At 51.2% G+C, this 27,723-nt stretch overlaps 1 protein-coding gene across 1 annotated transcript in view; it reads left to right on the top strand.

Annotated features, from left to right (window-relative positions):
* The first annotated feature begins 355 nt into the window (after positions 1-355).
* The window catches only part of LOC148501707 (nucleolar protein 56-like), a 74,777-nt gene continuing 47,409 nt past the window's right edge, over positions 356-27,723 (top strand). Inside the window, exons 1-2 of the mRNA XM_088450063.1 lie at positions 356-411; positions 26,754-26,834. Of these exons, the coding sequence (XP_088306189.1) occupies positions 409-411; positions 26,754-26,834 (84 nt within the window). The 5' untranslated portion in view covers positions 356-408. The remainder of the gene's footprint in view (positions 412-26,753; positions 26,835-27,723) is intronic.

Raw genomic sequence — 27,723 nt, 5'->3', positions numbered from 1 at the left:
ATAGAGAGAAAGTACCAACCAAACAGCTCCTGTGACGTTACAGGCAGTGTTTGGAAAATGACAGTTAGGAGTTGATTGGTTGGTAGTTTATCACTGCAAGGCTTAGTACATAGACCCCGAATAACTAGCACCATCCATTCCATAGTCGTCATGTCTGAGGTACAGTCAGTAGCGGCTCCGGGCACGGGAAGCTCAGGGGGAGGGAGCGGAGGAGCGAAGGGGCGGCAACATAGGGCAGCGCCGGGTACACTATCACGGACGGTCCTCCAGTGCCTGATACCATAGAGCAAAGGTAGCGTCAGAGCGGCCGGACAATATTACCCTCTGATTGGCTGCATTAGCTGTCGCTCATCAGTGTACTGTCATGTGATTGGCTGCAGTGTGAGGAGGGGAGGCAGCGGCAGCGCCATGGTGAGTGTGGGCAGCGCTGGTAGGGATGGAGGTGTGTGTGGGCAGCGCTGGTAGGGATGGAGGTGTGTGTGTGCGGGGGCAGCGCTGGTAGGGATGGAGGTGTGTGTGTGGGCAGCGCTGGTAGGGATGGAGGTGTGTGCGGGGGCAGCGCTGGTAGGGATGGAGGTGTGTGTGCGGGGGCAGCGCTGGTAGGGATGGAGGTGTGTGTGTGTGCGGGGGCAGCGCTGGTAGGGATGGAGGTGTGTGCGGGGGCAGCGCTGGTAGGGATGGAGGTGTGTGCGGGCAGCGCTGGTAGGGATGGAGGTGTGTGTGTGTGCGGGGGCAGCGCTGGTAGGGATGGAGGTGTGTGTGTGGGCAGCGCTGGTAGGGATGGAGGTGTGTGTGTGTGCGGGCAGCGCTGGTAGGGATGGAGGTGTGTGTGTGGGCAGCGCTGGTAGGGATGGAGGTGTGTGTGTGGGCAGCACTGGTAGGGATGGAGGTGTGTGTGTGTGTGGGCAGCACTGGTAGGGATGGAGGTGTGTGCGGGGGCAGCGCTGGTAGGGATGGAGGTGTGTGTGTGGGCAGCGCTGGTAGGGATGGAGGTGTGTGTGTGTGCGGGCAGCGCTGGTAGGGATGGAGGTGTGTGTGTGCGGGGGCAGCGCTGGTAGGGATGGAGGTGTGTGTGCGGGGGCAGCGCTGGTAGGGATGGAGGTGTGTGTGTGGGCAGCGCTGGTAGGGATGGAGGTGTGTGTGCGGGCAGCACTGGTAGGGATGGAGGTGTGTGTGTGCGGGGGCAGCACTGGTAGGGATGGAGGTGTGTGTGTGTGCGGGCAGCGCTGGTAGGGATGGAGGTGTGTGCGGGGGCAGCGCTGGTAGGGATGGAGGTGTGTGCGGGGGCAGCGCTGGTAGGGATGGAGGTGTGTGTGTGCGGGGGCAGCACTGGTAGGGATGGAGGTGTGTGTGTGTGCGGGCAGCGCTGGTAGGGATGGAGGTGTGTGCGGGGGCAGCGCTGGTAGGGATGGAGGTGTGTGCGGGGGCAGCGCTGGTAGGGATGGAGGTGTGTGTGTGTGGGCAGCACTGGTAGGGATGGAGGTGTGTGTGTGGGCAGCGCTGGTAGGGATGGAGGTGTGTGTGTGGGCAGCACTGGTAGGGATGGAGGTGTGTGTGTGTGCGGGCAGCGCTGGTAGGGATGGAGGTGTGTGTGTGTGCGGGCAGCACTGGTAGGGATGGAGGTGTGTGTGTGTGTGGGCAGCGCTGGTAGGGATGGAGGTGTGTGTGTGGGCAGCGCTGGTAGGGATGGAGGTGTGTGCGGGGGCAGCGCTGGTAGGGATGGAGGTGTGTGTGGGCAGCGCTGGTAGGGATGGAGGTGTGTGTGCGGGGGCAGCGCTGGTAGGGATGGAGGTGTGTGTGGGCAGCGCTGGTAGGGATGGAGGTGTGTGTGGGCAGCGCTAGTAGGGATGGAGGTGTGTGTGCGGGCAGCGCTGGTAGGGATGGAGCTGTGTGTGCGGGCAGCGCTGGTAGGGATGGAGCTGTGTGTTTGCGGGCAGCGCTGGTAGGGATGGAGGTGTGTGCGGGGGCAGCGCTGGTAGGGATGGAGCTGTGTGTGTGTGCGGGCAGCACTGGTAGGGATGGAGGTGTGTGTGTGTGCGGGCAGCACTGGTAGGGATGGAGGTGTGTGTGTGTGCGGGCAGCACTGGTAGGGATGGAGGTGTGTGTGTGTGTGGGCAGCGCTGGTAGGGATGGAGGTGTGTGTGTGTGCGGGCAGCACTGGTAGGGATGGAGGTGTGTGTGTGTGCGGGCAGCACTGGTAGGGATGGAGGTGTGTGTGTGTGTGGGCAGCGCTGGTAGGGATGGAGGTGTGTGTGTGTGCGGGCAGCACTGGTAGGGATGGAGGTGTGTGTGTGTGTGGGCAGCGCTGGTAGGGATGGAGGTGTGTGTGTGGGCAGCGCTGGTAGGGATGGAGGTGTGTGTGTGTGCGGGCAGCACTGGTAGGGATGGAGGTGTGTGTGTGTGTGGGCAGCGCTGGTAGGGATGGAGGTGTGTGCGGGGGCAGCGCTGGTAGGGATGGAGGTGTGTGCGGGGGCAGCACTGGTAGGGATGGAGGTGTGTGTGTGTGTGGGCAGCGCTGGTAGGGATGGAGGTGTGTGTGTGTGCGGGCAGCGCTGGTAGGGATGGAGGTGTGTGTGTGGGCAGCGCTGGTAGGGATGGAGGTGTGTGTGTGTGTGGGCAGCGCTGGTAGGGATGGAGCTGTGTGTGCGGGCAGCACTGGTAGGGATGGAGGTGTGTGTGTGTGCGGGCAGCGCTGGTAGGGATGGAGGTGTGTGTGTGGGCAGCGCTGGTAGGGATGGAGGTGTGTGTGTGTGTGGGCAGCGCTGGTAGGGATGGAGGTGTGTGCGGGGGCAGCGCTGGTAGGGATGGAGGTGTGTGTGGGCAGCGCTGGTAGGGATGGAGGTGTGTGTGCGGGGGCAGCGCTGGTAGGGATGGAGGTGTGTGTGGGCAGCGCTGGTAGGGATGGAGGTGTGTGTGGGCAGCGCTAGTAGGGATGGAGGTGTGTGTGCGGGCAGCGCTGGTAGGGATGGAGCTGTGTGTGCGGGCAGCGCTGGTAGGGATGGAGCTGTGTGTTTGCGGGCAGCGCTGGTAGGGATGGAGGTGTGTGCGGGGGCAGCGCTGGTAGGGATGGAGGTGTGTGTGCGGGGGCAGCACTGGTAGGGATGGAGATGTGTGTGGTCAGCGCTGGTAGGGATGGAGCCTATACACCTCATTCTGACCTCACTACACCCTGTACTGCTACCTAGTCATTCCCCCCCCCACTACTGACCACTCTACACCCAGTACCGCTTCCTACAGTCATTCCTCACCCCCACTACTGACCCCATATACACCTCATACTGACTCCTCTATACACCTCATACTGACTCCTCTGCTCATCTCCACTGACCCCCTGTACAACTTATACTGCCTCCTGCTAAGTTCACCCCCACTGACCCCCTATACACCTCATACTGCCTCCTGCTAATTTCACCCCCACTGACCCCCTATACACCTCATACTGCCTCCTGCTAATTTCACCCCCACTGACCCTCTATACACCTCATATTGACTTCTCTGCTCATCCCCATATACACCTCATACTGACTCCTCTGCTCATCCCCACTGACCCCAGATACGCCTCATACTGACTCCTCTGCTCCGCACTGTCCCCATATACACTTCATACTGACTCCTGCTCATCCCCACTGACCCCATATACACCTCATACTGACTCCTCTGCTCATCCCCACTGTCACCCTATACACCTCATACTGACTTCTCTGCTCATCCCCACTGACCAACTATACACATACTGACTCCTCTGCTCCACACTGTCCCCCTATTCACCTCATACTGACTCCTCTGCTTATCCCAACTGACCCCATATACACCTCATACTGACTCCTGCTAACTACTCCCCCACTGACTCCCTATACACCTCATACTGCCTGCTGCTAACTTCACCCCCTATACACCTATCTATACACTCTAAAATGTTGCTATTTCGCGTTAAGTCGCACAAGAAATAAGTGCTTTCAGACTTTGATTGTGGTTTCAAAGCACATAAAGATATTATTCACCAAAAAGCAGATGGTTACACGCTTTGCTCTAAGTACAATTAGCGCAAATAAATTATACAGTCACAAGGTACCATGCATGTGCTCTGGATCCAGATCCCGGCATCAAAGATGAAACCTCCATCAACCGCAAAGAATAGATGACTGCCATCTAGGTTCAGGGAGCTTGCATATATACCCTTACAGAGATAGGCAATACAATAGAACTAGTTGGCATGATTCCATTGGTTCTTCTGTTACAGTACAATTCATAGGTCAGTTCCTATGATCACAGTCCAGCCTCCAACAGCTCTTTTGTGTCCATTTTTCCGCTGAATAACAAGTCTAAACTGGCTGCATTACAGAGTACAGTTTAATGCTTAACTCTATGATCCATAATTTGCAGACACATGTTGCGATTTCCTCATCGATGGAACCGGAAATCTGCAAAGACACAGTGGTTTAGAATGACACCAAACACGGTCTGCTTATCATGTACTAAGCCTCAAATAACATGTATTCCACAACATTGCTGATAATGAATAAAACCTTAAATATTAACGTTAATGCTAGGGAACCTTTTTAAGTAAGTGTGCAGTGTGTAAGTATTGGGATATTAAGAAAAGATGGTAGTTAGCGTTGTGCATCTACGTGTTTGTGATGTACACCGTGGTACGTGTTTTGCAGGGTTAGTCATATGTTTTTCTAAATGTATGTATTTATAGAATGATGACTTTTAACATTGTTCTATTGCGTGGGAATCGCACAACGCTAAATAATAGCATCGCCGTATGTACTTATGTGTGATTCGCTAAAATGGCGTCTTGTTGCCATTCGCAAAATGGCGTTGTGCAGATTTTAACAGGTGTTGTCTCAGCCAATTATCCAGCTTCGACAGTCCACTCTTTGATAGCAAACATGCTATCACACACTGTTTTTAAAATTAATTTTTAGGCTTACATTATGACATATTATTTAATGTTATATTATGGGATGGCACAAGGTGGTTTTTAAACCATCAATAATGTGTCTCTAGGCGGGGACATAAAACTACCATTATACGCACAATGCAGATCTTGGGAGATCATGGGAAAGATGTGGGGATGCACCAATCCTATAAAGGAAGTCCTTGAGGGGGAATAGGGACTTACATTATTTAAGGTGTTTGGAACTAACATTTCATAATACATTTCATGCATGTCTAAATTTTATACATCATATGATGGTACCTTCTCGTTCAGGGTTGTAATGCTGTCCTACATTTACCTCAGTATTCATATTACTACTGACCACCATCATCTCATTCTTTTGATTTATCTTATCTTTATATTTTCCACATTTCAACACTGTAGGAACACACCTGACACATATGCCAATTACTAAGATGACAACCAATTTAAGGATCAGGAGTTTACATATGCTAGCAATCATTTCCTGGACCCACTCTCCTAGACCTGAGAACCATTTCACTGGGTTCAACCAAGAAACCCATTCCTCTACCTTTTCCTCTACATCAGCCACTGAAGCATTATGGTTCTTTCGAAATTCCCATTTTAACTGCAGAATTTCATCCATCTTCCGGTCTATTACCTCCTTGGGGTCACTAGTATCGTTTGTGATGTATTTGCAACACACTACACCAAATTGGGTGGCTAAGGTAACACAGTACCCTCTAGTGACAGCTGTTAAATAATTTAAAACTAATCTGTGTTGCACCAGTTCTTTCTTGTAGGCCTGTAACTCCTTACCTGTGTACCTGAATGTGTCATCATACATCTCAGTGATATTATCTATTAATTTAGCAAGATCTTGAATATATCTGAAATTTAGTGTACCCCAAGCGATCCTGGTGGGATCCAATGCGACTAAAACTTGAAAGCCAGTTGTCTCACGAATTGAGTGGCTTTATGCACATCACCAGGTATCATGTTTCTTTTGTCTCTGTGTTCATACTGTGAAGATATGGTGATGGTGTGTTTTTATGAATACCAAGCATGTCACCATGTGTAAGGGTCATAACCTCTGGAACTACTCTTCCCAGCTAACACAAACCTTCGGAACTCTGAGAGAGCCACTTATACGCTTTCTTTCCACATATAAAATATACATCATCGGGGAGAACATAAGGAATAGTATGCATGATGATCATCAAACACATTACCCTAGCAAGTGATCCTATTTCAGTTCTCCCATTTGACTCATACAAATTTCTGGTTGTAATACCTTGGCACAATACCCTTCTGGTACCCTACCACCCATTTCTTTGGTGGAACTTAGTGTATATATATACCGGAAATGTCTTCCACCTAGTCTAATTGTGCATAAAAGTTCAAAATTTATAGGCTCATAATCAGCTCTTATGGAGAAGGTCATCGTCTGGTTATTCCCAGTCACCTTTCAACTCCCTGGTTTATTGGAGTTGATGATGTTCAAACATAAAAGTGATTTATCTACTTTGTACTGGTGGAGTTTAAAATGAGGTGGTTTGGACTTGAGAAATTTTCCATCCAGTGCATCCCCTCTTGGCAGTTCTAGAACCTCAGAGACATTTAATGGAAATGGCACTAACCCTACATTATGCTGTCCCTGAGGCACATGAGAACACACCCAACAGTCAGTCTGGTTTTAAACTTTGCCCACTATAATATGATAATCCTCTAAAGGATACCCACCCCAATACTGGTTATACTTAGGCTTGCACCGTTGGATGCATCTCTCATCGACTAGGGACCCACAGAACTCACAAATACAATAATCTTCAGATGATAGACCTTCACACTGTCTCCTGAGTTTCCACAATAGCAGCTCTCTTAACAATTACTGTACTGGGTTTTGTCAGATACTCCGCCGGTCGGTTTAGCACTCCTCTCCACTCCATTGATATCACCATCAGCTCCCCTCTCCGTCGTTTCTGTCCTCCGTCACAGAAACCAGAGATCCCGAAACAACCCAAGATAATGAGAACTCTGGGAGAAAACACAAAGATAACCACAGCAGACCACTCCATTGCTAAAAACAATGATCTACAATTTTTTTTTAGCTCAGGTATCTCACTGTAACCTTTAACCTTCCCGGAACAGGCTTGCAATTGACAGGTCTACGTTATCTGCCTCGATTCTGCCTTGTCTCTCCACTGGTTGGTTGACCTTCTTACAGTGAGTGGAATGGACCCAGGTATCTCTCTCCGCCATTTTCAAGGAAGTTGTACTTGTCAGCAACACCTGATACGGACCTTCCCACCGATCTGTCAAACAACCTGAACGCAAGAAATTTCTGATCATAACAAATTCTGTAGGTTCAACATCATGACAGTTTGTTTCAGGCATCTCATGTGACAACAATTTCAGTTTCTGCTGTTGCTGTTTTAACTGTTTACTCATTTTTATAAGATACCTTACAGTTACCTCGTTGTTACTTTTCAAATCATCCTGTGGGCTTATAATCAAATGAGGTTGTCTACCTAACAGTATTTCAAAGGGGGTCAGATTGAGAGGGGGTTTAGGAGTTGTCCTGATACTATGAAGGACAAGTGGTAGTGTTTCTGCCCACCCCAGTCCAGTTTCCGCCATGATTTTACTTAATTTGTTTTTAATAGTCCCGTTCATCCTCTCCACCTTGGCACTTGGCTTGCTTGGTCGGTAGGGGGTATGAAGTCTACTATTAATACCCATCAACTTACGCATATTTTGGAAGACATCACCTGTGAAATGAGTACCCCTATCACTTTCAATAATTCTAGGGATACCGTATTTGCATACAAACTCCTGAACTATTTTCTTAGCAGTAAACGCAGCAGTATTAGTGGCAGCTGGGTCTTCCTCAACCCAATTATACCCCTTTTACACCTAAATTCCGGGTCTGACCCGGAGTTGGAACAAAGTTCCTATCCGGATCAGACCCGGAATTTTGCCACTGCTGACTCGGGATATTCCCGAGTCAGCGCCGCTCACACCGGAGTCGGGTCTGCATAGACCTGGCTTTTCTGGAGTGAAAGTGGACGCTTGGAGATGACGTCATCTCCAAGCGCCACTGAAGCTGGACAAATCGGCCGGCTAGCAGCGCACTCCAGGTTATCGTGACCTGGAGTGCGCTGTTCTCACTGCAGGGTTTCACGGGCTATGCCCGTGTTAAACCCTGCTAAGTTACCTGGGTTGGATTGCCGGGTCACTCGACCCGGCGATCCAGCCCCCTCTCCTTTTACACCAGGGACCTGCCTGGGTTAACCTTTCAAAAACCCGGGTTTTAGCTCCGGTGTAAAAGGGGTATTAGAAAACACATCAGTGCACACTAATACATACTTGAGATTTCTGCAGGGTGGTAATTGGATGAAATCAATTTATTACCTGAAAAGGTCCGTCCGTCGGTCGGAAGAATGTGGGATGGTTTGGTAGGGATCGGTTTCCCAATGTTTTTCCTCAAGCAGGTCAGACAGGACATTGCTCTCTGTTCCGCTTGAGAAGAAAAACCCAGTGCACACCAGTTTGCTCTCACCAATTTGCACATACCTTGCTTTCCCAAGTGAGTCAGACCGTGCGCTGCCTCAGCCAGGCTTGGGTAGTATGCCTTGGGGGCCACTGGCTTACTTTGTCCATCTCTCCAGATTCCAGAGGACTCTTGCCCACATCCCTTGGATCTACAGACTGCCTTTTCCTGAATGGAACACAAATTTTGCATCTCAATTTCAGAATGTCAATCGTTTGGAACATCATTTGGTTAATTTGCATATTTATTTTTAACCCTGCTGCCCATTTGGCAGCTTCGTCTGCTCTGTTGTTGCCCAGTGACACCGGATCATCCTCACATGTATGGGCTTAACACTTAATTACTGCCACTGTCTTAGGCAATTGGATCGCTGTCAGTAGTCCTTTTATATGTCTGGAATGTGCTATTGGTGTGCCTGCTGCAGTCATAAAATTTCTCAGACGCCATAGAGCACCGAAATCATGTACCAACCCGAAGGCGTACCTAGAGTCAGTGTAGATATTAGCAGATTTGCCTTTTGCTAATTCACATGCTCTCCTTAATGCCACCAGCTCCGCCACTTGAGCCGAGTGAGGTGGACCTAAAGGTTCAGCCTCTATGATGTCTTTGTCATTTACAACACCATAACCTGTACATAACTCTCCAGTGTCAGTTTGTCTGATTCTTCCATCCGTGTAAAATGTCACATCTACATTTTCTAAAGGTGTCACGTATGTCAGTTCTTGCAGTAAAGGTTTGATCAGATATTCCATACAATCATGTGCATCAATATACCTGCAGAAGTCACCTTTCGCCAGCGACTCACCTCTCTCCACCCTTTGTGCATTCTGAGGCACATATGGGAAATACGTAGCTGGATTTAATGTACTGCACCACTTAATGGTGATGTTTGCAGGTGCTATTAGGGCTAGTTCCCATTTTGTGAACCTAGCTGAGGAGACATGTCTGGTTTGGGCAGAGTTTAGCAAAGCAGATACAGCGTGGGGAGTATAGACAATCATATCATGGCCGAATACTACGTCCTCACTCTTACTGACCAATAGAGCAGTTGCTACACTTCTTAAACACATTGGGAGCGATCTTGCCACAGTGTCCAATTGTGCACTGTAATATGCTACGGGCCTACTGTCATCACCATGTTTTTGTGTGAGGACCCCTGCTGCACAACCATTAGCTTCCGTACAGTACAAATCAAAAGGTTTTTCATAATCTGGTATTCCCAATGCAGGTGCTCTTGTCAGACTATCCTTTAAATTAAGGAAAGCCTGCTCTGATTCCTCTGTGTGTATGACAAGATCGGGCTTTGAGGAAGATACTAAGGGTCTCATTCAGACCGAGCGATGGTCTTGACGGGGAAGCCGTCGCTCGGGGTCTCGCACCAAAGGGGGCGTGCTGTCGATGGTGAGTGACATGGGACGCCTACCGTCTGGGTCCGGCCCCACTGATATCACTAGTTTTGTCAGTGGGAGTGATTTTGGCTCTGATAGAGCCAAAATCACTCCAGGGCTTGCGGCAACGAGACCCTACCGCAGGGTCTCGTTGCAAGCCCGATGGTCGCAATGGTCTTGACCATCGCGACCATCATCATGGACGCTCGCATAAGCTGTGGGTGGTAACCCACAGCTATGCGAGCGTCCAAGAGACCGCTCCAATTTTAAGTAGCCCGGCCCTGATTCAGAGCGAGCGCTCTGGTCAGAGCGTCCGGCTCTGAATCAGGCCCTAAGTCCTGTAATGGCAAGGCCAAAATAGAAAAACCTGGGATCCACAATCTGCAGTATCCGCACATTCCCAAGAAGGTACGGATTTGCTGTTGGTTCTGTGACAGTGTCCTGGTATGTATGGCTTGGATCCTGTCATTTGTCAGATGTCGTAACCCCGGGGTTAGGCAATGTCCCAGGTATTTAACCCTGGACTGGCATGGCTGTAGTTTGTCCTTAGCAACCTTGTGTCCTGTTTGCGAGAGATGAAGCAACAGACATTTAGTTTCATGTAAACATGACATATACGAATCAGAACATAACAATAAATCGTCCACATATTGTATTAGAATAGATCCATTGGCAGGTTGAAAAGATTGTAAACAGTCGTGTAAGGCCTGGGAGAAGACACTGGGGCTGTCTATGAAGCCCTGGGGCAATCGTGTCCATGTGTATTGTACACCCCTGTATGTAAAAGCGAATATGTACTGAGGTCAATGACAGTAAAATGGGTTCCATTGGTGGGATCTGCATGAGAATGACAGCTGGATTTGGCACTACAGGAAATTGGCTCTCTACTACCTTATTAAGCCCTGTAAGGTCTTGTACCAGCCTATAGCCCCTCCCACCAATTTTCTTCACAGGAAAGATGGGACTGTTGGCTACACTCACTGTACGGACTAAAATACCCTGTTGTAATAATCGGTCAATTATGGGATAGACCTCTAGCTCTACCTCCTGTTTTAATGGGTACTGGGGAATTTTTGGAGCTTACTTTTTAGATTTACCATTACGGGAGCTACATTTGCCATTAATCCAGTGTCCTGTCCATCCTTGGTCCACAGTGAACCTGGTATTTGAGATAACGTCTGCACTACCTGAGAATGATTTTTATCTGAAACAGAGTGATACATTAACCTTTGGGGAGTGTCCAACATATCCTTCACCTCGTGTGCCACTATGGGATATCTAAGAATATACCATCAGGGGTACAATATATGACACATCCCATCTTACATAATAAATCCCTTCCCAGTAGGTTAGTAGGAGCCGCTGCTGCCAGGAGAAAAGAATGCCTGGTATGCAATGGCCCGATAGTAATATCTGTGGATTTGGTTAAAGGATAATTTTGCACTTTACCCATTACACTCATTGCTGGTACTGTCTCACTGGTCACCAGTAAATTAGCTGGAGATTTTATCACTGATCTGGTCGCCCCTGTGTCTACAAGAAAAGGATGTTTAGTACCAGCTACATCAACCATCATCATCTTCCCTAGTACTTCCAGTTAACCCGACTATCTGTAGACTACAGGTATGACCTGACCCCTAGCGTTGACTCTCACTCTCCAATACAGCATTTAAGGCCACAATTGGAGCTGGTGACTGTGGGAAATTTCCTGCATTCTGCGTATATCCCTTATGTGGTTATTTAGGTAGTCCCTGATTAGGCGGTCCTAACTTCACCTTACAGTTCCTACTTACATGTCCCACTTGGTTGCAGTTAAAGCACCTGCGTGAGTGGGGTGGGTGAAAAGGTTGCTGTGTGGGTTGAGCGGTAGAGAAAGACTGTGAATGGGGATTTTGAGGGTAATATGGTGGCTGTGGATAGTCTGGGTTTTGTGGCTGTGTGTGATAAGTGGGGTAGGGCTGTGTTTGTGGCTGAACAGGATTGGTGAGGACGTTTAGCTGTGCAGGTGCATGTGTGTCTGGTGGCTGTGATGTTACATTCATTCCTTCTAGAGCTTGAATACTAACAGCCATTAGCTTCTCGCTCTGTGTCTCTCTCTTCTTGAAGATGTTTTTATCATACTCAATAGTGGACTCCCTGAGTGTGTCTACAGTAACTCCCCTCCAGCCAGGTAGTGAGGTCTGGACTCGGGTCTTTAGATTGTCTTTAAGACCATCCATAAGCACCGTGATGACCATTTCCCTGTGGTGAGTGCTATCTTTAATATCTTCTATCCCAGTGTACTGGGTGATAGCCTGCAGAGCTCGGGTACAGTAATCCTCTGCAGATTCACTCTCTTTTTGTTTTATGGTGAAAATTTTACTCCAGTTAACTACTACTGGAAAATATACACCCAATTGAGTTATTATGTGGGTAATGTTACCTTGGTTATCCTCGTCTGTTAAGGGACCATCTCCCTCCAATACGCAATCCATGATAAACATTTTCACGTCGGTATTGTGTGGAAGACACGCCCTTAACACCACTCGCCAATCTTTATTGGTTGGCTCGTGAGCATTACCCAAATTTTCACAAATCTTTGGCATTTTGCTAATTCCTTCTTAGGGTCAGGGAAATCATTCATTATGGAATTTAGCTCCGCTCTTGTCCAAGGACAATGCATTGCTACCTCCCTTGTGGGCACACCATTTGCATCCGGAAGGGATGGAGACAAGCCACACTGTTAACTTTGACCTTGTTACCTGGTTGGGGATTCAGTCTATTACTGCTACGTATAGGGTAAACAACTTCCTCTACGGGTGCAGTGGGTGTTAACACTTCCTGTACTACCACTGATAAAGATGGGGCCACCACCCGTGCTCGTTGTGATGGAGCATCTAACATTTGTACGGCATGGGAAATGGCAGACATAACAATAGGCTCATCATCCGCATCATAAACATTTTCCTTATAATTACTCAAGAGAGAGTACAGATTACATGTTACATTTTTATGAGTTTTTACATCGACTTTACCTCCATCCCCATCCGCATAGGGCAGTGGTGGTGCACGTGAACCACTGACATTACCTTCCGTAATGCTACCTTGTGCTATTTTGCGGCGTGCACACTCTTAAGCCACGTATCCCCCTCGTGCTGCCACAACTTTAAACAATCGTTATACTTTATCTTCATTTGAGAGCGTACCGTACAGATGCTATCTCGGACATTGTTCAATACCTCCTTATCAAAGCTGCCAATTCTGGGGAAAGGTCTAACACTCTTCATCATCATTTTAAACCATACATCACAGTACCTAGTTGCATTAAGCACCGTACCTAGTATGCATAATATGCCGTGCCGACCAAAGCGGCGCTTCCAAAAGCAGCACATCATCTAACATCTCTACCGTTTGTTTGGCTCCCATCTTTGGGAAAATAACTATAAACTTTTCAATAGAGATTTAAATCGGCGAAAGAACGTCAAGGTTACTTTCACTTACCTGTGGACGATATTAACAGGATGCGCCCACACACCTATGGAAGAACAACCAGGCTGCTTCCACGCACCTAATCCCTTTTTGACTACCTGTCACTGCGAGCATGTAGGCATTCCCATAACACCTACCCTTTTCAGTGATTTCGTCCACTCTCTACTCAGTTCACAATCACAATTTGCCACAACTGTGCGGTTCAATCACTGCCCAATAACCCTAACTGATCACTGGATGCTGCAATCACACTGAGAGCCGATACCTACAACAAGACAACAACTACACCTGCTTATGTGTATAGACTGTGTTATCTACTACCAAGCCACTAGGCCGACACCAGGTGCCTAGCACCTAAAGGTCCTACGATACCCCTAGCTAGGGAACACGTTACCCCTACCAACACACGTTCACTGTTACACACCCTTTTCCTGCGCAGAAAAAATTAACATTTTCCCAGATTATGGCAACACAGACTAAGATATTTACAACAATGTTATCACACTATCAATATCACAATGCAATCTCAACGGCTTTGTTTAAACATGCGGCAGCAATACAGGAAATGCGTATACGCTATTGTGCGACTGGTTGCATACACAATAATGTGACCGATACCCAAAACATATTATTAACCTTACGATATTGTGAGACTTCCCCTTTTAACATGAAATTCTATCAACGAAGGAAAACAAACTTTCTCCTCCCTTGTCCCTGGATACTAATCAGCGCTCCTTGAACTCACAGAGTAACGGGTAGCGGACTCTCAACAAAGTGGTAGCAGGTATTCGAAAGCACAATGCGTTCTTTCCTGCGTATGGCGCCTCCACCCTTTTGCTGAGAGATCGATGACCGTGTGTTACCGTGTGACCGGTAGCGTGATTCACTCTGCGAGCCCCCAACTATCGATTCCTACCTTTCTATACACTCTAAAATGTCACTATTTAGCGTTATAAGTCGCACAATAAATAAATGCTTTCAGACTTTGATTGTGGTTCCAAAGCACAAAAAAATATTATCCACCAAAAAGCAGATGGTTACACGCTGTGATCTAAATACAATTAGCGCAAACAAATTATACAGTCACAAGGTACAGTCTGAAGATTTTAATTTTAACAGATTGTCTCAGCCAATTATCCAGCTTCAACACACCTCCTGCTAACTTCACCCCACTGACCCCCTATACACCTCATACTGCCCCCTGCTAACTTCACCCCCACTGACCCCCTATACACCTCATACTGCCTCCTGCTAACTTCACTTCCACTGACCCCCTATACACCTCATACTGCCTCCTGCTAACTTCACCCCTATACACCTCATACTGTCTCCTGCTAACTTCACCCCCACTGACCCCCTATACACCTCATACTGCCTCCTGCTAACTTCACCCCCAATGACCCCCTATACACCTCATACTGCCTCCTGCTAACTTCACTTCCACTGACCCCTATACACCTCATACTGCCTCCTGCTAACTTCACCCCCACTGACCCCCTATACACCTCATACTGCCTCCTGCTAACTTCACCCCCACTGACCCCCTATACACCTCATACTGCCTCCTGCTAACTTCACCCCCACTGACCCCCTATACACCTCATAATGCCTCCTGCTAACTTCACCCCCACTGACCCCCTATACACATACTGCCTCCTGCTAACTTCACCCCCACTGACCCCCTATTCACCTCATACTGCCTCCTGCTAACTACACCCCCACTGACCCCCTATACACGTCATACTGCCTCCTGCTAACTACATCCCCACTGACCCCCTATACACCTCATACTGCCTCCTGCTAACTTCACCCCCACTGACCCCCTATACACCTCATACTGCCTCCTGCTAACTACACCCCCACTGACCCCCTATACACCTCATACTGCCTCCTGCTAACTACGCCCCCACTGACCCCCTATACACCTCATACTGCCTCCTGCTAACTATGCCCCCACTGACCCCCTATACAACTCATACTGCCTCCTGCTAACTACGCCCCCACTGACCCCCTATACACCTCTTACTGCCTCCTGCTAACTTCACCCCCACTGACCCCCTATACACCTCTTACTGCCTCCTGCTAACTTCACCCCCACTGACCCCCTATACACCTCTTACTGCCTCCTGCTAACTTCACCCCCACTGACCCTCTATACACCTCATACTGCCTCCTGCTACCTTCCCCTCCACTGACCCCCTATACACCTCATACTGCCTCCTGCTAGCTTCACTTCCACTGACCCCCTATACACCTCATACTGCCTACTGCTAACTTCACCCCCTATACACCTCATACTGCCTCCTGCTAACTTCACCCCCTATACACCTCATACTGCCTCCTGCTAACTTCACTTCCACTGACCCCCTATACACCTCATACTGCCTCCTGCTAACTTAACCCCTATACACCTCATACTGCCTCCTGCTAACTTCACCCCCACTGACCCCCTATACACCTCATACTGCCTCCTGCTAACTTCACCCCCACTGACCCCCTATTCACCTCATACTGCCTCCAAACTTCACCCCCACTGACCCCCTATACACCTCATACTGCCTCCTGCTAACTTCACCCCCACTGACCCCCTATACACCTCATACTGCCTCCTGCTAACTTCACCCCCACTGACCCCCTATACTGCCTCCTGCTAACTTCACCCGCACTGACCCCCTATACACCTCATAGTCATTCCTCACCCCCCGTAACTGATCCCATATATACCTCATACTGACCCCACTACTCCCAGTACCTCTACCTACAGTCATTCCTCACCCCCACTACTAACCCCATATACACCTCATACTGACCCCACTACACTCAGTACCGCTACCTACAGTCATTCGTCACCCTCACTACTGACCCCATATACACCACATACTGACCCCACTACACCCAGTACCGCTACCTACAGTCATTGCTCACCCCCACTACTGACCCCATGCACACCTCATACTGACCACACTACACCCAGTACCTCTACCTACAGTCATTCCTCACCCCCACTACTGACCCCATATACACCTCATACTGGCCCCACTACACCCAGTACTGATACCTACAGCCATTCCTCACCCCCACTACTGACCCCATATACACCTCATACTGACCCCACTACACCCAGTACTGCTACCTACAGTCATTCCTCACCCCCACTACTGACCCCATATACACCTCATACTGACCTCACTACACCCAGTACCGCTACCTAGTCATTCCTCACTCTCACTACTGACCCCATATACACCTCGTACTAACCCCACTACACCCAGTACTGCTACCTACAGTCATTCCTCACCCCCACTACTGACCCCATATACACCTCATACTGACCCCACTACCCCTAGTACTGCTACCTACAGTCATTCCTCACCCCCAGTACTGACCCCATATACACCTCATACTGACCCCACTACACCCAGTACTGCTACCTACAGTCATTCCTCACCCCCACTACTGACCCCATATACACCTCATACTGACCCCACTACACCCAGTACTGCTACCTACAGTCATTCCTCACCCCCACTACTGACCCCATATACACCTCATACTGACCTCACTACACCCAGTAATGCTACCTACAGTCATTCCTCACCCTCACTACTGACCCCATATACACCTCATACTGACCCCACTACACCCAGTACTGCTACCTACAGTCATTCCTCTCCCCCACTACTGACCCCATATACACCTCATACTGACCCCACTACACTCAGTACCGCTACCTACAGTCATTCGTCACCCTCACTACTGACCCCATATACACCACATACTGACCCCACTACACCCAGTACCGCTACCTACAGTCATTGCTCACCCCCACTACTGACCCCATGCACACCTCATACTGACCACACTACCCCCAGTACTGATACCTACAGCCATTCCTCACCCCCACTACTGACCCCATATACACCTCATACTGACCCCACTACACCCAGTACTGCTACCTACAGTCATTCCTCACCCCCACTACTGACCCCATATACACCTCATACTGACCTCACTACACCCAGTACCGCTACCTAGTCATTCCTCACTCTCACTACTGACCCCATATACACCTCGTACTAACCCCACTACACCCAGTACTGCTACCTACAGTCATTCCTCACCCCCACTACTGACCCCATATACACCTCATACTGACCCCACTACACCTCATACTGACCTCACTACACCCAGTACTGCTACCTACAGTCATTCATCACCCCCATTACTGACCCCATATACACCTCATACTGACCCCACTACACCCAGTACTGCTACCTACAGTCATTCCTCACCCCCACTACTGACCCCATATACACCTCATACTGACCCCACTACACCCAGTACTGCTACCTACAGTCATTCCTCACCCTCACTACTGACCCCATATACACCTCATACTGACCCCACTACACCCAGTACTGCTACCTACAGCCATTCCTCACCCCCTTACTGACCCCATATACACCTCATACTGACCCCATTACACCTCATACTGACCCCACTACACCTCATACTGACCTCACTACACCCAGTACTGCTACCTACAGTCATTCCTCACCCCCATTACTGACCCCATATACACCTCATACTGACCCCACTACACCCAGTACTGCTACCTACAGTCATTCCTCACCCCCATTACTGACCCCATATACACCTCATACTGACCCCACTACACCCAGTACTGCTACCTACAGTCATTCCTCACCCCCACTACTGACCCCATATACACCTCATACTGACCCCACTACACCCAGTACTGCTACCTACAGTCATTCCTCACCCCCACTACTGACCCCATATATACCTGTTACTGACTCACTACATACAGTACTAACCACACTACACCCTCTACTGACAGTGCTTGACCCTTTACCCACACTACACCCCTTGCTTACCCCCCCACTGACCCCATTTATCTTTTGACTCCTCTATTCTATCTTCCATATTCCATCTTCTGACCCCACTACTCACCCTCCCACTGAACCCCACTCATCTATTACGCTTCTACTGACCCTGCTGAAACCACTACACCTGACCCCCCCCTACACGCTCCCACAACCCTACTGACTCACTGCAACCCTACTGACCCAATAAGGAACTGCCACACCCCTACAGACTCACTGCATCCCCACTGACCCACTAAGGAATCACCACACCCCTACTGACTCACTGCATCCCCACTGACTTACTAAGCAACTTCCACACCCCTACAGACTCACTGTAACCCCACTGTCCCACTATGGAACCACCACACCCCTACTGACTCACTGCAATCCCCACTGACCAACTAAGGAACCACCACACTCCTACTGACTCACTACGTAACCACCACACCCCTACTGACTCACTGCATCCCCACTGACCCACTAAGGAACCACCACACCCCTACTGACTCACTGCATCCCCACTGACCCACTAAGGAACCACCACACCCCTACTGACTCACTGCAATCCCCACTGACCCACTAAGGAACCACCACACCCCTACTGACTCACTGCAATCCCCACTGACCCACTAAGGAACCACCACACCCCTACTGACTCACTGCAATCCCCACTGACCCACTAAGGAACCACCACACCCCTACTGACTCACTGCATCCCCACTGACCCACTAAGGAACCACCACACCCCTACTGACTCACTGCAACCCCACTGACCCACTAATGAACCACCACACCCCTACTGACTCACTGCAATCCCCACTGACCCACTAAGGAACCACCACACCCCTACTGACTCACTGCAATCCCCACTGACCCACTAAGGAACCACCACACCCCTACTGACTCACTGCAATCCCCACTGACCCACTAAGGAGCCACCACACCCATACTGACTCACTGCATCCCCACTGACCCACTAAGGAACCACCACACCCCTACTGACTTACTGCAACCCTACTGACCCAATAAGGAACTGCCACACCCCTACGGACTCACTGCAACCCGACTGACCCACTAATGAATCACTACACCCCTACAGACTCACTGCATCTCCACTGACCCACTAAGGAATCACCACACCCCTACTGACTCACTGCATCCCCACTGACTCGCTAAGCAACTTCCACACCCCTACAGACTCACTGTATCCCCACTGACCCACTAAGGAATCACCACACCCCTACTAACTCACTGCAATCCCCACTGACCCACTAACGAACCACCACACTCCTACTGACTCACTGCATCCCCACTGACACACTATGGAACCACCACCCTCCTACTGACTCACTAAGTAACCACCACACCCCTACTGACTCACTGCATCCCCACTGACCCACTAAGGAACCACCACACCCCTACTGACTCACTGCAACCCCACTGACCCACTAATGAACCGCCACACCCCTACTGACTTACTGCAACCCTACTGACCCAATAAGGAACTGCCACACCCCTACTGACTCACTGCAACCCGACTGACCCACTAATGAATCACAACACCCCTACAGACTCACTGCATCCCCACTGACCCACTAAGGAATCACCACACCCCTACTGACTCACTGCATCCCCACTGACTCGCTAAGCAACTTCCACACCCCTACAGACTCACTGTATCCCCACTGACCCACTAAGGAATCACCACACCCCTACTGACTCACTGCAATCCCCACTGACCCACTAAGGAACCACCACACTCCTACTGACTCACTGCATCCCCACTGACACACTAAGGAACCACCACACCCCTACTGACTCACTGCATCCCCACTGACCCACTAAGGAACCACCACACCCCTACTGACTCACTGCAACCCCACTGACCCACTAAGGAACCACCACACCCCTACTGACTCACTGCATCCCCACTGATCCACTAAGGAACCACCACACCCATACTGACTCACTGCAATCCCCACTGACCCACTAAGGAACCACCACACCCCTACTGACTCACTGCATCCCCACTGACCCACTAAGGAACCACCACACCCCTACTGACTCACTGCTTCCCCACTTACCCACTAAGGAACCACCACACCCATACTGACTCACTGCATCCCCACTGACCCACTAAGGAACCAACACACCCCTACTGACTCACTGCATCCCCACTGACCCACTAAGGAACCACCACACCCCTACTGACTCACTGCAACCCCACTGACCCACTAAGGAACCACCACACCCCTACTGACTCACTGTAACCCCACTGACCCACTAAGGAACCACCACACCCCTACTGACTCACTGCATGCCCACTGACCCACTAAGGAACCACCACACCCCTACTGACTCACTGCATCCCCACTGATCCACTAAGGAACCACCACACCCATACTGACTCACTGCAATCCCCACTGACCCACTAAGGAACCACCACACCCCTACTGACTCACTGCATCCCCACTGACCCTCTACAGAACCACCACACCCCTACTGACTCACTGCTTCCCCACTGACCCACTAAGGAACCACCACACCCCTACTGACTCACTGCAATCCCCACTGACCCACTAAGGAACCACCACTCCCCTTTTGGCTCACTGCATCCCCACTGACCCTCTAAGGAACCACCACACCCCTACTGACTCACTGCTTCCCCACTGACCCACTAAGGAACCACCACACCCCTACTGACTCACTGCATCCCCACTGACCCACTAAGGAACCACCACACCCCTACTGACTCAGTGCATCCCCACTGACCCACTAAGGAACCACCCCACCCCTACTGACTCACTGCATCCCCCCTGACCCACTAAGGAACCACCACACCCCTACTGACTCACTGCATCCCCACTGACCCACTAAGGAACCACCACACCCCTACTGACTCACTGCTTCCCTACTGACCCACTAAGGAACCACCACACCCCTACTGACTCACTGCATCCCCACTGACCCACTAAGGAACCACCACACCCCTACTGACTCACTGCAACCCCACTGACCCACTAAGGAACCACCACACCCCTACTGACTCACTGCATCCCCACTGATCCACTAAGGAACCACCACACCCATACTGACTCACTGCAATCCCCACTGACCCACTAAGGAACCACCACACCCCTACTGACTCACTGCATCCCCACTGACCCACTAAGGAACCACCACACCCCTACTGACTCACTGCTTCCCCACTTACCCACTAAGGAACCACCACACCCATACTGACTCACTGCATCCCCACTGACCCACTAAGGAACCAACACACCCCTACTGACTCACTGCATCCCCACTGACCCACTAAGGAACCACCACACCCCTACTGACTCACTGCAACCCCACTGACCCACTAAGGAACCACCACACCCCTACTGACTCACTGTAACCCCACTGACCCACTAAGGAACCACCACACCCCTACTGACTCACTGCATGCCCACTGACCCACTAAGGAACCACCACACCCCTACTGACTCACTGCATCCCCACTGATCCACTAAGGAACCACCACACCCATACTGACTCACTGCAATCCCCACTGACCCACTAAGGAACCACCACACCCCTACTGACTCACTGCATCCCCACTGACCCTCTACGGAACCACCACACCCCTACTGACTCACTGCTTCCCCACTGACCCACTAAGGAACCACCACACCCCTACTGACTCACTGCAATCCCCACTGACCCACTAAGGAACCACCACTCCCCTTTTGGCTCACTGCATCCCCACTGACCCTCTAAGGAACCACCACACCCCTACTGACTCACTGCTTCCCCACTGACCCACTAAGGAACCACCACACCCCTACTGACTCACTGCATCCCCACTGACCCACTAAGGAACCACCACACCCCTACTGACTCAGTGCATCCCCACTGACCCACTAAGGAACCACCCCACCCCTACTGACTCACTGCATCCCCCCTGACCCACTAAGGAACCACCACACCCCTACTGACTCACTGCATCCCCCCCTGACCCACTAAGGAACCACCACACCCCTACTGACTCACTGCTTCCCCACTTACCCACTAAGGAACCACCACACCCATACTGACTCACTGCATCCCCACTGACCCACTAAGGAACCAACACACCCCTACTGACTCACTGCATCCCCACTGACCCACTAAGGAACCACCACACCCCTACTGACTCACTGCATCCCCCCCTGACCCACTAAGGAACCACCACACCCCTACTGACTCACTGCATCCCCACTGACCCTCTAAGGAACCACCACAACCCTACTGACTCACTGCTTCCCCACTGACCCACTAAGGAACCACCACACCCCTACTGACTCACTGCATCCCCACTGACCCACTAAGGAACCACCACACCCCTACTGACTCACTGCATCCCCACTGACCCACTAAGGAACCACCACACCCCTACTGACTCACTGCATCCCCCCTGACCCACTAAGGAACCACCACACCCCTACTGACTCACTGCATCCCCCCCTGACCCTCTAAGGAACCACCACACCCCTACTGACTCACTGCAATCCCCCCTGACCCACTAAGGAACCACCACACCCCTACTGACTCACTGCATCCCCCTTACCCACTAAGGAACCACCACACCCCTACTGACTCACTGCATCTGCCCCTGACCCACTAAGGAACCACCACACCCCTACTGACTCACTGCATCCCCACTGACCCACTAAGGAACCACCACACCCCTACTGACTCACTGCAACCCCACTGACCCACTAAGGAACCACCACACCCCTACTGACTCACTGTAACCCCACTGACCCACTAAGGAACCACCACACCCCTACTGACTCACTGCATCCCCACTGACCCACTAAGGAACCACCACACCCCTACTGACTCACTGCATCCCCACTGATCCACTAAGGAACCACCACACCCATACTGACTCACTGCAATCCCCACTGACCCACTAAGGAACCACCACACCCCTACTGACTCACTGCATCCCCACTGACCCACTAAGGAACCACCACACCCCTACTGACTCACTGCTTCCCCACTGACCCACTAAGGAACCACCACACCCATACTGACTCACTGCATCCCCACTGACCCACTAAGGAACCAACACACCCCTACTGACTCACTGCATCCCCACTGACCCACTAAGGAACCACCACACCCCTACTGACTCACTGCAACCCCACTGACCCACTAAGGAACCACCACACCCCTACTGACTCACTGTAACCCCACTGACCCACTAAGGAACCACCACACCCCTACTGACTCACTGCATCCCCACTGACCCACTAAGGAACCACCACACCCCTACTGACTCACTGCATCCCCACTGATCCACTAAGGAACCACCACACCCATACTGACTCACTGCAATCCCCACTGACCCACTAAGGAACCACCACACCCCTACTGACTCACTGCATCCCCACTGACCGTCTAAGGAACCACCACACCCCTACTGACTCCCTGCTTCCCCACTGACCCACTAAGGAACCACCACACCCCTACTGACTCACTGCATCCCCACTGCCCCACTAAGGAACCACCACACCCCTACTGACTCACTGCAATCCCCACTGACCCACTAAGGAACCACCACACCCCTACTGACTCACTGCATCCCCACTGACCCTCTAAGGAACCACCACACCCCTACTGACTCACTGCTTCCCCACTGACCCACTAAGGAACCACCACACCCCTACTGACTCACTGCATCCCCACTGACTCACTAAGGAACCACCACACCCCTACTGACTCAGTGCATCCCCACTGACCCACTAAGGAACCACCCCACCCCTACTGACTCACTGCATCCCCCCTGACCCACTAAGGAACCACCACACCCCTACTGACTCACTGCATCCCCACTGACCCTCTAAGGAACCACCACACCCCTACTGACTCACTGCTTCCCCACTGACCCACTAAGGAACCACCACACCCCTACTGACTCACTGCATCCCCACTGACCCACTAAGGAACCACCACACCCCTACTGACTCACTGCATCCCCACTGACCCACTAAGGAACCACCACACCCCTACTGACTCACTGCATCCCCACTGACCCACTAAGGAACCACCACACCCCTACTGACTCACTGCATCCCCCCCTGACCCTCTAAGGAACCACCACACCCCTACTGACTCACTGCAATCCCCCCTGACCCACTAAGGAACCACCACACCCCTACTGACTCACTGCATCCCCCCCTGACCCACTAAGGAACCACCACACCCCTACTGACTCACTGCATCTGCCCCTGACCCACTAAGGAACCACCACACCCCTACTGACTCACTGCATCTGCCCCTGACCCACTAAGGAACCACCACACCCATACTGACTCACTGCAATCCCCACTGACCCACTAAGGAACCACCACACCCCTACTGACTCACTGCATCCCCACTGACCCTCTAAGGAACCACCACACCCCTACTGACTCACTGCTTCCCCACTGACCCACTAAGGAACCACCACACCCCTACTGACTCACTGCATCCCCACTGACCCACTAAGGAACCACCCCTACTGACTCAGTGCATCCCCACTGACCCACTAAGGAACCACCACACCCCTACTGACTCACTGCATCCCCCCTGACCCACTAAGGAACCACCACACCCCTACTGACTCACTGCATCCCCCCCTGACCCACTAAGGAACCACCACACCCCTACTGACTCACTGCATCCCCTCCTGACCCACTAAGGAACCACCACACCCCTACTGACTCACTGCATCCCCCCCTGACCCACTAAGGAACCACCACACCCCTACTGACTCACTGCATCCCCCCCTGACCCACTAAGGAACCACCACACCCCTACTGACTCACTGCAATCCCCACTGACCCACTAAGGAACCACCACACCCCTACTGACTCACTGCAATCCCCACTGACCCACTAAGGAACCACCACACCAATACTGACTCACTGCATCCCCACTGACCCACTAAGGAACCACCACACCAATACTGACTCACTGCATCCCCACTGACCCACTAAGGAACCACCACACCCCTACTGACTCAGTGCATCCCCCCTGACCCACTAAGGAACCACCACACCCCTACTGACTCACTGCATCCCCCCCTGACCCACTAAGGAACCACCACACCCCTACTGACTCACTGCATCCCCTCCTGACCCACTAAGGAACCACCACACCCCTACTGACTCACTGCATCCCCCCCTGACCCACTAAGGAACCACCACACCCCTATTGACTCACTGCATCCTCCCCTGACCCACTAAGGAACCACCACACCCCTACTGACTCACTGCAATCCCCACTGACCCACTAAGGAACCACCACACCCCTACTGACTCACTGCAATCCCCACTGACCCACTAAGGAACCACCACACCAATACTGACTCACTGCATCCCCCCCTGACCCACTAAGGAACCACCACACCCCTACTGACTCACTGCATCCCCTCCTGACCCACTAAGGAACCACCACACCCCTACTGACTCACTGCATCACCCCCTGACCCACTAAGGAACCACCACACCCCTACTGACTCACTGCATCCCCTTCCTGACCCACTAAGGAACCACCACACCCCTACTGACTCACTGCATCCCCTCCTGACCCACTAAGGAACCACCACACCCCTACTGACTCACTGCATCCCCCCCTGACCCACTAAGGAACTACCACACCCCTACTGACTCACTGCATCCCCCCCTGACCCACTAAGGAACCACCACACCCCTACTGACTCACTGCAATCCCCACTGACCCACTAAGGAACCACCACACCCCTACTGACTCACTGCAATCCCCACTGACCCACTAAGGAACCACCACACCAATACTGACTCACTGCATCCCCCCCTGACCCACTAAGGAACCACCACACCAATACTGACTCACTGCATCCCCACTGACCCACTAAGGAACCACCACACCCCTACTGACTCAGTGCTTCCCCCCTGACCCACTAAGGAACCACCACACCCCTACTGACTCACTGCATCCCCCCCTGACCCACTAAGGAACCACCACACCCCTACTGACTCACTGCATCCCCTCCTGACCCACTAAGGAACCACCACACCCCTACTGACTCACTGCATCCCCCCCTGACCCACTAAGGAACCACCACACCCCTACTGACTCACTGCAATCCCCACTGACCCACTAAGGAACCACCACACCCCTACTGACTCACTGCAATCCCCACTGACCCACTAAGGAACCACCACACCAATACTGACTCACTGCATCCCCCCCTGACCCACTAAGGAACCACCACTCCCCTACTGACTCACTGCATCCCCTCCTGACCCACTAAGGAACCACCACACCCCTACTGACTCACTGCATCCCCCCCTGACCCACTAAGGAACCACCACACCCCTACTGACTCACTGCATCCCCCCCTGACCCACTAAGGAACCACCACACCCCTACTGACTCACTGCATCCCCTCCTGACCCACTAAGAAACCACCACACCCCTACTGACTCACTGCATCCCCCCCTGACCCACTAAGGAACCACCACACCCATACTGACTCACTTGTCTATCACCAGGTTCTGCAGTTTGTGTTGTTCGAGCATGCCGCCGGCTATGCACTATTCGCGGTGGAGGAGAACGACATGCTGCTACCCCAGGTACATTACGCTTTGTGTGTGTGTGTGTGATATATATAATAATTGTATAGGAGGAACCTCCTGGGTGCACTCACCGTCTTATAAAATATAACTTTTATTTAGGCATTGATAAGTAGTAGTTACAGCAACATGAAAATCGATGTTTTGGTCCTACAGCATGGACCTTTGTCAGGATTAAAGTACAAGCAGCACATGAGACATCCATATACCCACCCTAACGACCATCAGCCCCACCCCCTCATTATCATCAGCACAGAATAAGCAGAATAGCGCTATTCCAGCAGCCATGCACCAGGGACATAACGTCACTCTAAATGGCGTCACACTTACAGTACGTGAATCGCGAGTGCAGCTCCGCATTGGCCGGCGTGCGCTCCAGCTCCAACCATTTCCTTCTACCGTTACTCATAGCGACGATGTAGTCACATCCTGTTACTCAGCCGAGGACACGAAGCGTCCCGGCATGGTCAGTTACTAAGTGACCGCAATGTGAAGAGACTGGTGCGCACGCACCCACATAACAGAATGGAAGTTACTAAGACCTGAACACCGATATGTGTAGCAAAGTAACATACACCACCAGGTCCCATAAACGCTAATGCAGATCCGTAATGATCATTCAATACAAAATAAATAAAACTAATAGCAGAGCAAGACATAAGCATTATAATAATAATAATAAACAAGAAATATGGCTACAAGCCGCTTACAAAGATGAAAAATATATATACATAAACCGCCTTAGGACCAAAAATGTAAAGGAAAAATGTTTTCTAATGTATTGTGTGAGGTGGTGCCCCCCTAATCACAGACAGGAGAACAGCAGACTTCATCCAGGGCTTCATCTACACCACGAGGATAGATGGGGTCTACTTTGTAAGACCACATA

The sequence above is a fragment of the Taudactylus pleione genome, unplaced genomic scaffold (genome assembly GCF_031769625.1).
Source record: "Taudactylus pleione unplaced genomic scaffold, aTauple2 ptg000505l, whole genome shotgun sequence".
In the NCBI taxonomy this organism is placed as follows: Eukaryota; Metazoa; Chordata; class Amphibia; order Anura; family Myobatrachidae; genus Taudactylus; species Taudactylus pleione.
This window is presented reverse-complemented; position numbering and strand designations above follow the sequence as displayed.